The sequence below is a fragment of the Bombus huntii genome, chromosome 3, assembly GCF_024542735.1.
Source record: "Bombus huntii isolate Logan2020A chromosome 3, iyBomHunt1.1, whole genome shotgun sequence".
Classification (NCBI taxonomy): Eukaryota; Metazoa; Arthropoda; class Insecta; order Hymenoptera; family Apidae; genus Bombus; species Bombus huntii.
Window position 1 is genome coordinate 18,260,365 of NC_066240.1, and position 16,910 is coordinate 18,277,274.

The 16,910-nt window shown below is 40.6% G+C and overlaps 1 protein-coding gene across 10 annotated transcripts; it reads left to right on the forward strand.

Moving 5' to 3' along the window:
• The first annotated feature begins 66 nt into the window (after positions 1-66).
• On the forward strand, positions 67-16,692 carry LOC126863833 (rho GTPase-activating protein 21-A). Of its 10 annotated transcripts, none has more exons than XM_050614417.1 (23): positions 73-1,088; positions 2,832-2,893; positions 3,649-3,864; positions 3,937-4,849; positions 4,987-5,073; positions 5,473-5,760; positions 5,886-5,957; positions 6,064-6,184; positions 6,391-6,498; positions 7,244-7,355; positions 7,456-7,539; positions 7,709-7,921; positions 8,020-8,427; positions 8,547-8,711; positions 8,792-9,172; positions 9,284-9,431; positions 9,557-9,678; positions 9,868-10,782; positions 10,907-11,048; positions 11,399-11,459; positions 12,739-13,166; positions 14,289-14,596; positions 14,729-16,692. In XM_050614417.1, exons 2-23 carry the CDS (start codon positions 2,843-2,845, stop codon positions 15,710-15,712), a joined length of 6,327 nt encoding a protein of 2,108 aa, XP_050470374.1. In that variant the 5' UTR covers positions 73-1,088; positions 2,832-2,842; the 3' UTR covers positions 15,713-16,692. The 10 variants fall into 10 exon arrangements, with proteins under 10 accessions (XP_050470382.1, XP_050470374.1, XP_050470372.1 ...); XM_050614415.1 differs by having other exon boundaries at positions 74-1,088; positions 10,904-11,048; XM_050614416.1 differs by having other exon boundaries at positions 74-1,088; positions 6,067-6,184; positions 10,904-11,048.
• The last annotated feature ends 218 nt before the right edge of the window (positions 16,693-16,910 follow it).

Genomic DNA, 16,910 nt, shown 5'->3' on the forward strand with positions numbered 1-16,910 from the left:
CTGTACAAATACCTTTAACGTATAGATGTCGTTCGCAGAGATCGTGGACGTATACGTTAAAAAAATAAGGAGATAAACGAGGATTGCACGATAGAGAAGGGAGTTAACTAACGCTGAGTGAGCGGTATTACGTACTAGTGGGGCAGTGAGGATGGCTCACGGTGGAAAGAAAAGGAAAGAATATGAAAGAAAGAAAATGTTAAAAGTAGAGGAAGACGGTTAGAATAATGGCGGGCACAAAAGTAGTGTTTCGTGACATTTTTTTCACAATGGCTCGAAATTAAATTGCTTGCAAATTGTGCAAGAAATCGCAAAGTATATTCTTGAGCTTACTTTTTCTCAATTTCCAATGACGTCTACCTTTGCGAACTTTACTATCGTCACTGTGCTCGATTCTCTTAGGTCGCCATATTACTGTGCCGTGCCGTGTAGTATCGTACTGTGTCGTGGACGTTATTACTTTCGTACCAAGGCCCTACAAATATGTTAAAGTAATTCGATATATCATTGCATTTAACGAGAATTGAAAATAAGATTAGCGGATATGGTTTGTACAGATTCGTTCGATTAATTTATAGCAAACGAGTGAATCGAAGCGTCGATTCGATTGACATGAGGTGCATTTATGGAAGACGGTCGACTGTTTATTCCGAAATATAAAATAAGAGAAGAAGATCGGTAATTGTTATCCTAAAGTGATCATACGGATACGTGTATCGCTCATTTATAATTATGTATCTGCTGTACGTATACGTATATTGTCTGTTTACGACCATGTGTCCGTTTGAAAATACATTGATATAAAAGGTAATTGTGACAAAACGTTTATCACAAAGAAGATTATGTCTTGGAGAACGAAGATCGTCTGCCGCCGACACATCTTTTATGGCGAGCATCTTCGTAGAAGCACATTGACCGAAGTCTCTTTTTTCGATTCGCCCGCGTATAGTTGGTGTGGATGGACTTTTTAAGAGAGAAGAAAAAAGTCAAAGGGATATCCCTAATTGATTTATCCCTGTATCAGGGAAAACGAGGGAGTAACGGCAAGGGCGCAGCGAACACTCGATGCACGACACTTCCTACTTAAGGTGTGTACTTGATGTACTATGTAGGTATTAGTAGTAGCTACATTTCTCTCTCTTTCTCTCTCTTTCCCTTTCTCCCTCTCCTCCCTCTCTCTCTCTCTTTCTCACTCTTTCGTGCGCTCGCGCGTGTACGCCACACTCAGGTACACCGTACACCTCTCCTTTTCTGCTTTCCTGCTTTCCTTCAGTTTTATTTTTCAAACATATGCAATATCATGCGTTGCTTTCAATAATATACGCTACTTCATTTATCCATCATTTTATATTTTATACGGTCGCCTAAAAATCGATGAACTAACGTTATAAGACGGCGTTTTTTTATACTCGATCGATGTAAAGAAGAAAAGTTGATTGGCATTTGTGTCATATTCACGGAAATTGTGTTCGTTTCTTAAAAGACGGATAGAAATTCAAACGAAGTTGGGTACTCTTTAAGGAAACACTTTATAGTTGTTTGAAAAACTTATTGAACCAGTACTATGTAAACTTTGTCGAAGAATTAGGATAACCGTGTACTGTATATATATGTTTTCGTTAATACAGCAAAATAACGTAACTTCAGAGAAAACAGCCGAATGTATTCTTAGTTTCTTATCGTACGCTTATCATAATAATCGCGATCGTAAATATTAAACAATGTCGAACCGTTTCGTTCGTTTATCGGGGCTGCGAATCGGTCGGCATAATTCAAAAAATGAGCAAATAATTCGTACACTCATAGTCGATTCTATTCGAAAGGACAAGATTAAAAGGAAAAAGAACGTTTACCCTATACTATAATTTAATGTAGATGTAAACGCTAGCGAGAAAAATGTATTCTGAACGCGCAAAAAACACGTATCCAATATGAATAGAAAAACAGAAGAGGACAGCAGAATCTTTCATATTGGCTACCGCAATGAGCAAATTTCTATCTTCTATACGTAAAACTATGCGATGTTTTCGGTTAATCTCGATGGCCGACGAAACGATGATATCTGCGGCGTTCTAAAATACGATAAGGTTCAGTGGTAGGATAAAGAGAAAATCAAGCCGTTTAAAAACATTGGACGTGTTTGATCGTTCTACATATGTAAAATAGGTTATACGATTTGTTATTTTAACTCCTGCTGAGATCGAAAAATCTGTTATTTTATGTTATATAAACACCGTTATTTTTGTCTTTAAAGTTTTATGTGTATTACATTTTGTAGTTAACCTCGCTGTGCTATAGAATTACAAGATAATCAAGTTAAATCGACGTAACGAATTATTCGAACGAGTTTTCCTTTTTCTCGTGTCATGCAGGATAAGTAAATCAAGCGGGACAACGAAAGATATTTCTTTCTTTCTTTCTTCTTTTTTTTTTTTTTTTTTCGGAATTATTATTCCGACCTGAGTAAATTATATCAAGAAAGTATGTCGCGTTACAGAGAAAGTAGAATGGCTCGCTGCTCAGCCGTGCTATGTGCGCGCGCGTATATACGTAGAGGTATGTACATATACGTGTGTACGTTAATTCCAATATGTATAGTACACTTTAGGAACGAAAAGCATACGACTGATAAGACAACTTTCGTACATTGTAAATATGCGGCGAAATCGTCGAAAAGCACTTGTTCTATAAATATTACGACGTAGAATCGAATACGATTGAATTCTCGATTACTTGTGGCAAATAGTATTCCCAATGTTTTTCACTTTGCCAACTTAAGATACTTTGGTAATACGAATGTACAATGACGCTAAATTATCGGTTGTTTTCAGGAAACGGCACAATGGCTGAGGACCGAAATAATTCCCAACGGTTGGTTAGGCAGGCGCACACGGTACGTAATACCAAACGATCGTGCCAAACTTCGATTCGGTTTATTTTAGTGAGCGAAGCTGGGAAACGCGCACTTTCCAGACATAGCGCGAGGGTGGGAAGGGAAGAAATTGAAAGGATCGAGTCACCGAGCGCTTTTCCAAGCGCTTCTTCACCATCGACATCTTTTAATTCATGCTTTCACGCTCATTAACTTTTCCTGCCATTTAACATGTCTTAATGTTTTTAAATTAGCAACTCCTTACGCCTGTCCTTACTTTCTACCGTGTTTTTCTTTTCGATACGCGTTTCTATTTCTTTTTCCTTTTTTGCTTCGCCGATTCTTCCTTTTTCTTTCAATTATACCTTGCTCTCGCATTGTTCGTCGTTGTTACTTTATAATAATAAAAAAAAAAAAGGTTTTATCGCAACAAGCAACATCAACGCTAATGCCTTGTTCTTATAATTGCACCAGTTGATCGGTAAGACGCGATATTCCTCTTTTGCTGTTCATTTCTCCTGCCTTCTGTATTTTTCTGCACCTTTCTTCTCTTTTCTTTCTTGTTATCCACCGATACCGGAACACACGTCTATAAAGGGGGAGAAAGAGCAAGCAGCGGGGGTTGAAAAGGGGATCGTAGCGTTCGATCGTTTCAATATCTTGGAAACAAACTAAAGTAAAATCGTTAAAAATGGCATATATGCCTATGTGTGCGGACAGGATTCGTCTCAAGTTCAAGGTTGAAGAAAGAAGAGAAAGAATAGAATTTCTTTTAGATAGAACACGGTTCGTCACCGCCTCCAGTATCGACGCTTCCAACAGGATCAGGTGGTGGTGTCGGAACAATCGCTAGTGCGATAGCAACAACGGGAGGCGTTCAACGATACGATTCGCCACCCAGAGGTCCAAGAACGTTATTGTTGCGCCGCGGAGAAAATGGTTTTGGCTTTACCCTCCGTCATTTTATCGTTTACCCACCGGAGTCCTGTTGCGTGAGTATTCGTTTAAAATTGTCACTCGATTCGACACGTTCTCGCCTTTCATAGAAAATGAATTTCCATTAGATGCTACCAGGACACGAACGAACGAGGATAGACGAGCCGATGGATACGATATTCGTGAAACAGGTACGTGGGAATTCGCCAGCAGCCGAAGCAGGATTACGTACAGGGGACAGGGTCGTTTCCGTCGACGGAAGACCAACGCGCGGTGAGCAATACGCGAAAGTAGTTCAACGTATCCAGCAGGCGGGCCCCTGGCTACGACTTCTCGTGGTCTCCAAAGAGGACGATATCTTGCAAAGATATTTCGGTGAAACTGCTCATAATCCTGAAACCAATCAACGACCGCGTCTTCGTTCTCCGGAGAGAAGTGGGCACAGGCAACGCAGATCAGTCAGTATGATTCCCAGCTTGTCGCCAAGAACAAGACAGTCTTGGGTTTGTCCCGCACGAAGCTCGATGCCGACACCGCTGTGTCAAGATCAAGATTCACCTCGACAGCTGATCGATGACAGCGTAGGAATCATCGATAAACATCAGCAACAATTGCAACGAAACATCGCTAAATCGAACATTTTTGTTGGAACCCTGACGAGAATACACGAAAATATCGCAAGCGCTGGCACTTTACCCGGTGAACGGCAATCGATAGATACGAAAAATGGTACTTCTTCTCTGCCTTCGTCTCCTGGACCTGAAAAGAAAGTAAATGATAAATTTCCGATACTACCGCAAGGACTTCAAATCGTATCGAAGCGAGCGAAACAGTTCGAGTCAGGGCGATTATTAAGCGACGACGATGAACCGACTGGTGATCGAATCAGCCTCTACAAAAGCGAGCTGTCGAGATTATCGACTAAGCATAGCGTGCCGAATGTTGCCGTTAGAAGAAGGGAATTTGAATCGAAAGCCGAAGCTCAAGAACCGAGAAGAATACCACCTGTGCCAACCAGGGAAACCAAATCGCTGGACAGTGGTAAGTTTTCGCATTTGTTTCTTCCTTCTTTCTGTTTTGCTAATCGAAAGATACGTTTATCGTGGGATTACGAATAAAATGACCTGATTCTTTGATTATTGTACATTCTTAATATATATACTACTGTGAATATCTAGGTAGCGGATTAAAAGGCAACAGAATAATACCTGTAGGCAGCAAACACATCCACTGTGAACCGCCGGGCAACTATAACACGTTAGAAGGTAGAAGAGAGAGTCGATTTAGTTAAATGTTGTGTTTGTGCCGGTGTATTTCTCTTTTCTCACTTATTCACTAATTTACTGATTCACCCATCTCCTTAATCCTTCTCCACCCTTTTATCAGTCTTACTTCCATACATACGCACGTCCTTCCTTCCTCTCTCTCTCTCCCTCTATCTCTCTCTCTATTGTTTTTGTACCGTTCCAGTGTCCGTCGCACAGCTTTTAATGTTGTGCTACTACATTGCTCTGGCCAAGCACGAGGTTTACTTGTTTCGTAGGCATACATACACGTTTTTGTACGTTCGACGCCATGATATTAAAAACTTACTAATAACTTGAGACATTGGTTCGATTTCAAAAGTACTCTAGTGTTTTGTTATTTTCGCATGATTTATATAGAGACACCCAATACGAGAATCACAGACGGGGAAACAGTACGGCCGAGGATTCGTAGCAACAGCGCTGAATCATGGGAATCTACTAGTACGAGCAATTTGTTAAATACCGTTAGACTTCACTGGTTTCAACGACAGGACGATACCGAACGAAAGCGAGATACGAACGGAAATGACAATAGCGTTTACGTTGATGCAACTAATATATGCGATGGAAAGGAGAAAATTGTCGAGAAAGGGTCTAGAAGACAACAACAGGATGGTTACGCGCAAATCATCAAAGCCGAATCTGGTTAGTTTTTTTCGTGTTATTTTATTTTCTTTTCCTTTCGTAAATTCGACGAAGTTACATCATCTTAATTCGAAATAATCGATTAAAAGAGGTATAATTAATTAATGATTTTGGCTGATTCAAAGGTGTATTGCCATCGGATAATGATATGCACAATAACGAAGTTGTATTCAGGCGGCAAAAGAATACGCAGATTGGTATGTATTTGTATCTATGTTTATATTTGTATAAGTATCAAGTATCGATAAGTTTAACGAATCAACCTGCTCACCAAAGAAATTTGTCTTCGTTTGTTTTCTTTAGCAGACGAAGATCGTGCCACAAGAAGGGTGTCCTACTTGAAAGCAACTTGGGGCGAACGAATTCATGTCGACAGTGATTTGGAACTAAGCGACTCCGAGCCTATTACCCATACTTCTAGAAGGTAAGTTGAGGAGATTGCTGCCACCATACATAGAAGCTTTTTTCTTTAGGTCTATCCACCTATGTTTCTTTTTCCTTCTCTCTGTCGTGTACGGGGTATAGCGTCTTTCTATGATGTTTGGGGTGTGGATCACTTGCCTGTCGTAGTATATCGTAGTTGATCATTCGCGAGTGTACATCAAGTTCTGCCTCCGTCCATATTTTCAGCATTCATAAGAGATGGCGGCTACCGCTACTTCCAAACGATATAGCATCGCTGCGTCGCATCTTCGAGGAAGTGACTCAATCGACGAGTTTAAACAAAAATATTAATCGGTGAGGATAGTACTATGCAGAACTGGAAAGAAGACTATCGGGATGGCACAAGGGCAAGAGGGATAGTCTGCTAATTTCCCTCATTAGACAATACAAATTTTAGAGTAATACGTCGCATGTGTATGAGATTAAGGTGGACCTAACGTATTACGATCAATCGGATGTCCGCATTCTTTCCGCTCGTTTTCTTTTCAATTCTGCACTGTACATGTTGAGAAAATTACAAAGATGGTGTATTCTGTTTTCGCAACCGTCTTGTCTTTTACCGCGTTTTCGTTATAAACGTGTCCTAAATACATGGTATATTTCCTCGTTACCGGTTGCGATTGAGCGCAACATATTAATACACTTATCGCTCGATTTAACTGCTTCGTTTCTAACAACAGTAATCACTAATCACTAATCATTCGTGTTTGTAGAAACGCGTATTAATTCCATCCTATACCTTCGCTGTATTTGTGTTTGTAGCTGGTACATATTGTTGGTTGGAAATAGAATTCTATGATCGATAGTGTTGGTAACGAAAGATGAAGGAAAAGAGAATCGCGTCGCCGAATTGTCCAAATGCATTCGCTCCTTTTGCTCTTTTCATTGTTATCGTCCCTTTCGCTCTTTTCGCTCTTTTCGCTAGTCTTATCGTGTACGATTAATATGGAAAAAGAATTGATCACGAAATTTCTTGATCAATTAGACAAATGTATGACAATAGTTATCGTATTAAAGAAAGTACACTGGACTTTTTCAGCGGCAATTCTATTTGTACTGGCCGGGAAGCAGCGACTGGCATTATAAAAGACATCGGACAAGTGGAACGAGAGGGACCTTTACATGTCAAGTTTACTGTACTTGATGGCAAGGTAATGATATACATATTATGTATATACAGGTTCACTGATTGTGATCTATGTAACCAGATACATTTAATCATGTCGTTTCTTACGTTTTATTAAATTTCAGCGATCTTCCGATCGATCATGGAAACAGCTATGGGGTGTTCTTCGCGGACCGATTCTCTTCTTTTATAAGGATCGTCAAAATCAGGTATTCAAAAAGCAATATGTATTTTCAAGTTGATCAAATTTACAGTCAAATTTACTATATACAGTCCTTGCCTATCCGCTTGGGATAGACTTTTGGCTTTACTTTTCTCTCTGATATAAATTTTTATATAAATGTAATATATGTATACATTTTTTTTTATTTTTTTTAGAGTCCTTCGTTATCCTGCGACGGCGAAAATGTAGCTCAAAGCGTAGATGTGAGATGTTCTCTTGTAGATATCGCGGAGGATTATACGAAACGTAAACACGTGTTACGGTTAGCAAATCCGAACGCAGAAGTTTTGCTACAGACCGAAGACGCAGCGTCCATGGCGCTTTGGCTACGAGCTCTACATGAACATGCTGCTGCTGAAAAACCGTCCGTAAGTTAAGATGTTACAACCTGTAATCCTCATTTATTAAACTGTAACCTGTGTAACAAGTCACTCAAGCGTTAGTTTTGTTTTATTTTGTATTTTAGGAAATTGCTCATAATAGTACTTTGAAGCAACAAGCTGTCCCACAAACTCCAGGTCCCACCAGCAGTTCTTCAACGTGTCAAACAACCACGAATGCTAGTCCAATGACAATGTCGACTGGTAGTAGTAGTGGTGGTCAGCGATTAAGCCCCCTTCCAGGACATAAAGGCATCAAGAAATTAACTTCGTTTAGGAACAGATCTCCGACTGGACAATCACCGATAAACAAGACTCGAAAACCGAGTCAAACGATCGATAGTTTGGTTTCTCCAAAGACCAAGACATGGAAGGGTAGAGTCGCAAAACAATTGCGGAGAATGCACGGACAAACGGGATCTCCTTCTTCACCAACAACGCAATTACCACCAGAGGGTGCTACCTTCAAAGTACCGCTTGAACTTTGCCCACCGGTAATTGCTTTAATCTCTCTCTATTATTTTATTACTCGTATTTTCTTCGGTTAACGACAAACTTTCTTACTAAACTCATATTCTAATTGACTAAACTAAATTTTTTCGTTCTCGAATAGTCATCTTTCTCGGAATACGTGCCATTGATCGTTGAAATGTGCACGAGCATCGTCGAAGCGAGGGGTCTCGAAGTGGTCGGTATTTATAGAGTACCCGGTAACACTGCCGCTATTTCACATTTAACTGACAGCGTGAACAAAGGATTCGAAAATATCAATCTTCAGGTAAAAATATTACATCGTCATTCAGAACGATTATTCTATTATTACATTACTGATCATTCGATTTATCTTGCTGCTTCTAGGATCCTAGATGGAGCGATGTAAACGTAATATCTTCTCTTCTGAAGTCGTTCTTTCGACAGCTCCCAGATTCACTACTCACCGCAGAATTATACCCTATGTTTATCGATGCCGATAAAGTCGAGGATCCTCAAAGAAGAATGACAACGATAAGGAAGTTGCTCAGGGATCTTCCGGAACATCACTTTGAAACTCTCAAGTATTTGATGTTTCATTTAAAAAGAATAGTCGAACATAGCGAGGTTAATAAGATGGAGGCAAAGAATTTGGCCATTGTGTTTGGTCCTACGTTAGTTAGAGCCAGTGGTTCCAGAGACAATATGGTTACTATGGTTACTGATATGTCGCATCAGTGTCGAATTGTTGAAAGCTTATTAAACAACGTATGTACCTAATCTATGATATTTTTAGTTCTGTTCATATAAACAAGGATGAAACGACGAAAGAGAAGCACTTTTTGACTGGAATATTGATGATTAAACACCTGGTTATAGGTCGATTGGTTCTTTTCGGATGATGATTTGGACGATTTAAGTCGACTGAGCGTGAATCTCAGTCTTCCAGCTGACACTAGCGAGATCGAGACTACAACGTCGAGTAATAATCATAATCTCTTGTTGAACAATATTCAGAAAGTCGAAGGTACGATTTATAAATGGTTCACTTTTGATTGTTATTCTTCGATATATTTGATTCTGCGTTGCAACGATACATTTTTCATATTTCTATACTTTAATGTCGTTTTAAATTTTGTATGAACGAAATAGGACGCGAAATGGCATCTGCTAAGGACATTGTATCATCTATTATATCCGCTGCTAATCGAAAAATACAAAGAAGAAGGAAGTGTCAAGACGAGACGGATAACGAAACTCACGAAGTCGATAAGGTTTGGTTTTATGTGAGAGATATAAATGTTTGACTGTACACGTACTTATATTTGATTTAATTAATTTCCACAACGAAATGGTGACGATTTGTTACGATTTGCTACGATTTACGTTAACGTACACTTATGTAGACTAACGCATATTAACGCATTCTAACTGTTGCAATATCGCGTTTGTTTCATATTTAGCTGAGGATGAAACAAGAAGCAGAAAACCTTCAAAATCGGCGAAGTATGGCATTGAACGAGAGGCAATGTTCGGTCAGTGAGATCGTTTTAATGCACGAAAGTCAGAGTCAATCGAATCGTTCCATCGATCGTTGCGACCGGTCACCGACGCTTGATCAGGCTGCCATTACTAGCTCAAGTATCGGTGGTTCCGATGTCATAGCTGATTGCACAATTAATAACCGTGATTGCACGTTAAACAGTCACGATGATGTTTCTTCGGAGAAATCGAACAGATATTTAAATCGTATGGTAGAGTCGGTTCCATCAATTCAACCGACTCATCGCTCGGCCGTCTCGTCGGCTTCAGAGTCTTCCCGACTCTCTAGCGAGACTGGCCTGAGCTGCTTCGATGCAAGTTCGACGCTTTCCAGCGCTTCGAACGACACCAAACAAAGCAATGACGAGGTTACGATAAGAACGTATGCTGGATTGAGCGCGTCTACTCAAGAACGTATACGAAGATTTGAACAGGAAACAAAGGCAATGTTACAGAGGGATCGGAATCGACAAAGACGCGAAGCTGAAAGGAGAGAAGAAGAGAGACGAAGAATCGAGATGGAATGGCAATTGGCTAAACGTGAAATGGAAAACGACGATCTGCTCGACAGTATAGTAGACACAACCGTGACAACACCTACTACTTATCTTTCATCCACGACAAGACTTTCTAGTTTTAACGACAGGCTTGCCGATAAATCTTTCCTCGATATCGGTTCCCGATCGACTGCTCGAATGCCGTCTTTATCGATAGCTGTGCAGCAACAACCCACGCCCGTTAGACGAGTGTCGCAACTCGCAGACGAACCTGCTACGATTCTGCCCTCGGAGAACGTCTCGAACACTATTATAAAGAAATTGAAAACCGATTCAGAGGTAAGATTGCATCGATTTCGAATCTGATCGCAGTTCGATTACAATTGAAAGAACAAATATTTGCGAATCTAACAAGACACCTGTTATTTTACCATTATTACTGGTTTCTTGAAATTTATAGCAGTCACTGGAAAAATCTACGACGCTACCACCAATTCGTTATGGCAGTTTGGATTCTCTGCACGAAACACACAACATTTCTCAGTCGTCGCTCTCACCGACCAATCAACAACGGAAACCCCTTTCCAGTGATGTCTCGGACGATGGTTAGTATCGATATATCAACTATTTTCCTGTGATATTCGTATTGTGTCCATATCCTTGTTTTATTTTTCTAAACTGGAACCTAAACTGAAAGCTATAGTGTGAAGCTTGTCTTTGAATCTCCTGGGTGTATATTTTGTTGTTGGTTGATCCTCCTTAATTATTCTCAATTATCGAAATACGAACTAGTCGAAAGAAACGAATGAGCGATACGTGCGCGATATCAATGTTGTCAAGTGTTCCGGCACTGACGATTATCACGAAACGTTAACTCTCATCCTACCTATGTATTTATTCTCTTTATATTTTTCTCTATCTAACGTTGCTTCTCCGACGCTCTTGGTGAGTGTAGCTGGATCTTGTTTTCTACAATGGACTCAGAAGATTCTGACCATTAACAAAAAGCTTTCTAGGTACTCTTTATTTGTTCTTTCTACTCTTTAACAGATCTTTACGAGTAACCGTCCGATATTGCACGATAGATGCATACGGTTATTTTCTTTAACTTTATATCTTTCTACAGACATTTCGAGGTTGTTGTTTCTCTTCTTTCCCTCTTTCTTTTTTCCATTACTAGCTCTTGTTCAATATTATAATATTTTCGCGAAAAGCCGACGATACAACCGGGCAACGATGGCACATTGCATTTTATGTAGATCGAAAGCACCTTGCTACGAAATTGTTTTTTATTTTTTTCGTTTCGTGCATGCTAATATGTATAACTAGCTCTATCTCTATGAATATCGAATGTCAAGTTGATTAAGCTTGATCGATTAATCGGTTGTGCGCTATTGAGATAAGTTTCAACGTGCACACTGTGATTATCAAACTTATATTTTGTTTTTCTCGAATCAGATTCGATGATTTTAAAACACGCGATCGGCTATTTACCTTCAAAGCTTTTTCTTCGCATCTGCATGTAACGTACTAAAGACGACAATGTCGAAAGAACAAAAATAAAAAAAAAAAAAAGAAAAAGAAACAGGACTATTCGTCGGGTACCGCAGCTTGATCGCTTGCTCGCTGAATTGTTCGCTTTTGATCTTGGCGTTGAAACTGCCTCCTGCTCGTTCTTCGAACGAGTCTCACCTAAACTCTCGGTGTATTACCTACTATAGTATCTGTAATTAGATGTGACCGTGCAATATCTTAAATGTATAAAGTATCTTTATAAGTTTTCTATATTTCCCTTTCTATTTTTTCGTCTTTCTGGAACACGATAAAATCCTATTTACAATGTATGCGTGTACGTGTGTTTGTTTGTTTGTGCGTGTGTGCGTGCGTGCATGCGTGCGTGTTTGCGCGAGTTCAATCAGGAATATTAAATACGAAAGAAGAGACGTGTAAAGCCGAATGAAAAGTCGCGAATACGCGAATACGCGATAGTCCGATACGAACTGAAAGAGTAGAGAAGAAAACAGCGAAACAAGAAGGTGGTGTCAAATGAAAGAAAAGTAAAGAGGAAATAGATTCTATGGAGGAAGGTATATTAGAGGTAGATCGATCTGTAATCGATTGGAAGATGAAGGAAAGAAGCCGAGAGGGTGTAAAAGTGTGGAAGAGGGGCAGGGGCAGACTCCTCGCTTTCGTGTTCGTTCGATGGTTTGCTCGTTTGTCACTGCCAGAAGCTGTTAGTACATGTTCTCGATGGGGTGTCGATTATGACGATGCGAATGCGTTGAACACTCTTAGGCAAACGGCAAATCCCGGTTTCTGGTGGTACATATCGTCTCACCTACATGGTACCGCAAGCCCCTCTGGTTCCGCCACGAAGACACCGGGCCCATCGTCAATGCCAATGTCCATGCCGATGTCAATACCAATGTCAATGCCAATATCAATGCCGATGTCAATGCCAATGCCAATGCCAATGCCAATGTCGATGCCGATGCCAGGGCGAATGCGAGTGCCAGGGCCAGTGTCAGTGTCAGACGCAGCCGACATCGATGTTGTGCAACGATCATCGACACCCATCGCATCCTCCTCGGGAGTATCACCGGCCTCGGAGCCCTCCGAATTCTCGGAGCCTATCGAGCCCGTCGAGCAGTCACCACCGCGAGGGGTGTCTTCGGGCTCAGGGGCCGGATTGTCTTCCAAGACTATAAACAGGTTCCTTCGAGGTAAATTACTTCGTCTGCCAATAGGAATACCAAGTCGTAAACTGCTCGACTATGGTTGTGACTCGCTCACACGAATGGCTTTACACTCTTTATTTCTGCTAAACGCACGTTAACGAAACATCTGTCCTCCTACTCCGACTTTTATTTATCTTTATCGCTTTATCTCTGTCTCTTTCGCTCATGACATCTCCGTCATTCGAACGCTCCGTTGGTTATCGCGATGGCTGGCTGTTTGTCTATCCGTCTGGCTGTCTGTCTATTATCCTTTGCTTTCGATTAAGATACTTCTTATCGATCAAAATCTCTACTACGATTATTGCTCTTTTTTTTTCTTTTTTTTTTTGTTTTTCCTAATATTTCCAAGTTCTAGATTGTCGCTACTGGGAGAAGAAAGAAACGGCATTTTCTGTTATTCGATGCTTTCTCATCGCTGCACGATATCCTTTTCATTTGTTTCTTTGATTTCTATACACACCGAAGATGGCAAGATGATAATATTCTACGTTATTTGTGTTTTCCTTTCCTTCTCCTTTGTTTTACATCCTTTCTTCGTTCGTTCTTCTCTTCCCCTTATCTCTATTCATTTCCTCTCGTTCTTTCCCCATGTTTCCCTACGTGTCGTACTTTTGTTGCGTCTGCTCTTCGCTTCAATTAAGATATGCTAATCGATCGAGGTATCATCGTGGTTTAATTTAATTCGACGCGACATGCCGAGGGGTAACAGAAATTGAAGATTAAGAATATCAAGATGAGAGTAGCGAAGGGTTAAACGGATATGCGACAGTTTTTGATACTGACCAATCGTTATCAGTTGCTGGCAGTAATACCGCGTAGCAAGAACGACGATAGAAATGCAGTTTACGCAAATTGTGACTCGTAGTTGCTGTTTCATCCACATAACAATACCTTCCTAACGAACGGCTCAAGCTCGTTATCACGCTCGTTGTTTGCTGTTACGCGAACGACCATAATTTTATTTTGCGGTCGAGGACAATCACGACCATCGTTCGATGCTTTGTGTGTGTTTCTCGTTGAACCGTTCGCTTCCGATTTAATATACAGGTATCACGGTGATCGGTAAGATGGACGTGTTTCTATTAAAGCGAATCGATTGAATTGCAGGTAGCGATTTGCTGACCAGCTTGACGACCACGTTCGATCGTAAATGGAAGTCCCTGGTAAACTCGTCGAATCAAACGATTCGTGGATCCGCTACGGAGAATCTGTCTCTCAGCGACGAGGACGCTGCGATAACGCGAGACTCGCAAAACTTGCGAAATCAACGAGGAGGAGGAGGAGGAGGAGGGTTACGAGAAGAGAAAGAAGAACACAAAACAGCTTGTCCTCAATCATGCTCGATTGAAACCTATCGGGATCCGAGCCTCCATAAAACATCTATCGAAAAGCATCAATACGTTCGTCAAAAAAATGCAAGTATACACTCCAAGTCAAAGCGAATTAATGAAATTGAATAAAATTTAGTGTAATCGTATAGCATCCATAGCACATATGCGCAGGTACATTCACTTACTCATACCATTGGTTGTTTTACTCGTGCGCAGGATGCTCCGGAAAAGGATACGGATTCATCGGTAACAGAGAATAGCAGCGTCGATCGACCGGATAATACCGATATGCCGGATAACGATCGAAGCGCTAACGTACGAAAAAGGGTCGAACCGAAACAAGAGCAATTACGATCGAGCAAGGAAACAACGACCACGGCAACGACGACAGTTTACGAAGCAAGTTTAGCTGCGAACGAACCGCAAGAATGCTGTAGGCACGAGAAGGAGACATCGGTGTTAGCGCAAAATGGTGGTAAAGCGATCGACGATGTGAAAGATTTTCGACACGATGTCGATTCGGCGAATTACTCGAACAAGCTCGAAAAATTTGAAAGTCTGACAAATTGCGAAGTCAGATCGCGGCTGAAAAGATCTGAATCTTTAAATAAGAGATCTGAAAATACCTCGTCCAAGTTGAAGAGGTCTGAAAGTTTGAACAAACATTCTGTCGAGAGGCTCTCGTCCCCGACCAATGGCAAGTTGAAACGCTCTGAAAGTTTGAACAAGCATTCGGAGAGATCCGATTCTCCGAACAGTAAGTTAAAGCGATCGGAGTCGCTGACAAAAACTGAAAAAACTGAGTGTAATATTAGCAAGAGACGACAATCCGTTAGAAAAGATAGTGCGACGAAATTAAAACGAAAAAATGGTATGCCCGAACGATCGATCAAGCGCAGGCACACTGTGGGCGGTACCAAGGATTTCGACAAAGTACATTGGTTGGATAATAAACTGCAAGTCGAGGCTGAGAGAGTGGTGAGAAACGAATATAGACCGAAGAAAAGCCAATTGAGAACAAGTTCTCCGGATTTAAGTACTGGTCGTATCGGTCTTACCGATACTAGTTTCCTCATCGAGGTCAGTTTTCGTGGCCCGAGCAACGTCGTTTTTAACGTGACTAACGCTCGTCCGCAGTCTTTACCGGATACTAGTTTGACTTCTAAAGTGTTTAAAGTACCTCTGGAGAGTCACGTGTAACGAACACGACGTACAGCCTGTAAGGTAAGGGGCAACGAAGAAGAAACAGGTGTCAAGGCGTACGAAGCGAAAAGAAATTACCGTGAACGTCGATATTTCGCTTATCGCGAGCACCGAAACGCGACGTTTCTTTTTTTTACATCGCAGCGTGTCAATTATTTACGTACCGTACTTGTAACCCAAGCGCGATTGTGTGCAATTTTTTGTACATATAACGTATATGTATATAGATTATATAGTGTGTAATTAAAAATTATAATTCTGAATGTTCTATAAGTGGTGCGCGTATGTGGCACCATTTGGTGCGTATGTATATTGCCCACTCTTAATAGCGTTACATAATATCGGATTAATATCGGAACAAGCGTTGTAACCCATAGATTTTCTACTTCTTGCAATTAGTGTAACCGAATACGATACGATTATACACATCGGCTGTGTGATGTCGGTCAATATCATCGACATTTATCATCTGTCTATACTATTTTAGACGTATGTATTTCCAGAATGGCAACGATTCGCTAATATACGTTGCTCATCTTCCCAGAACGAGTACTACTCGTTTCATCGATTATATACCCGTATACAGACTGGATTTGTTTGTACGTTTAACACGAACGCGAACGAACGGTGGTATTTCTTTCATTTGATCAAACGTGGTTTTATTATTGAATGTAATCGATCGATAAGACCGCGAGATCATGTAAGGCAGCTTACGAGCCTGACAATCTTAGATTTATAAGATTTTCTTAGACTTGTAAATACTTATAGACACGAATGTAAGTACGTAACGAATGAAACTGTAGACCGGCGATAAAGCGATATTTATTTTAAATCCGTAACAATCGTGATACTATTATTTATTGAATATGCGAGATACCTGGAATTGGAACAAGTATGTATTATCTACGAGTACATGGTATCGAATTTGTAAATAAATCTTATATATTGCTAAATTAAAAACCAATTCAACTTGTTAATTAGTAGATATTCTCAATCTTCTCCCGCGTAAACTTAAACGATGTATGCATATACAGACAATGTGAAGTTGACCCACGAAACCGTCTCTCATTCGGCGAGGCAAGTAAGCGAAGTAAGGTGAGCCGTAGCTAAATGCGTTTAGAAGCGGTTTTTGACGCGTGTTCGATCCAAACGAAGCGAATAAGTTAAACAACTGACAATTATCGACTCGCCCCGA

What these genes read in the sequence shown, in the direction of transcription:
- LOC126863833 (XM_050614415.1), top strand. Translation starts at nt 2,843, where the DNA reads ATGGCTGAGGACCGAAATAATTCCCAACGGTTGGTTAGGCAGGCGCAC. An exon ending in AACCAAATCGCTGGACAGTG is followed by an intron (nt 4,850 to 4,986) that starts GTAAGTTTTCGC and finishes GTGAATATCTAG; the next exon opens with GTAGCGGATTAAAAGGCAAC. An exon ending in CGCTTGAACTTTGCCCACCG is followed by an intron (nt 8,428 to 8,546) that starts GTAATTGCTTTA and finishes GTTCTCGAATAG; the next exon opens with TCATCTTTCTCGGAATACGT.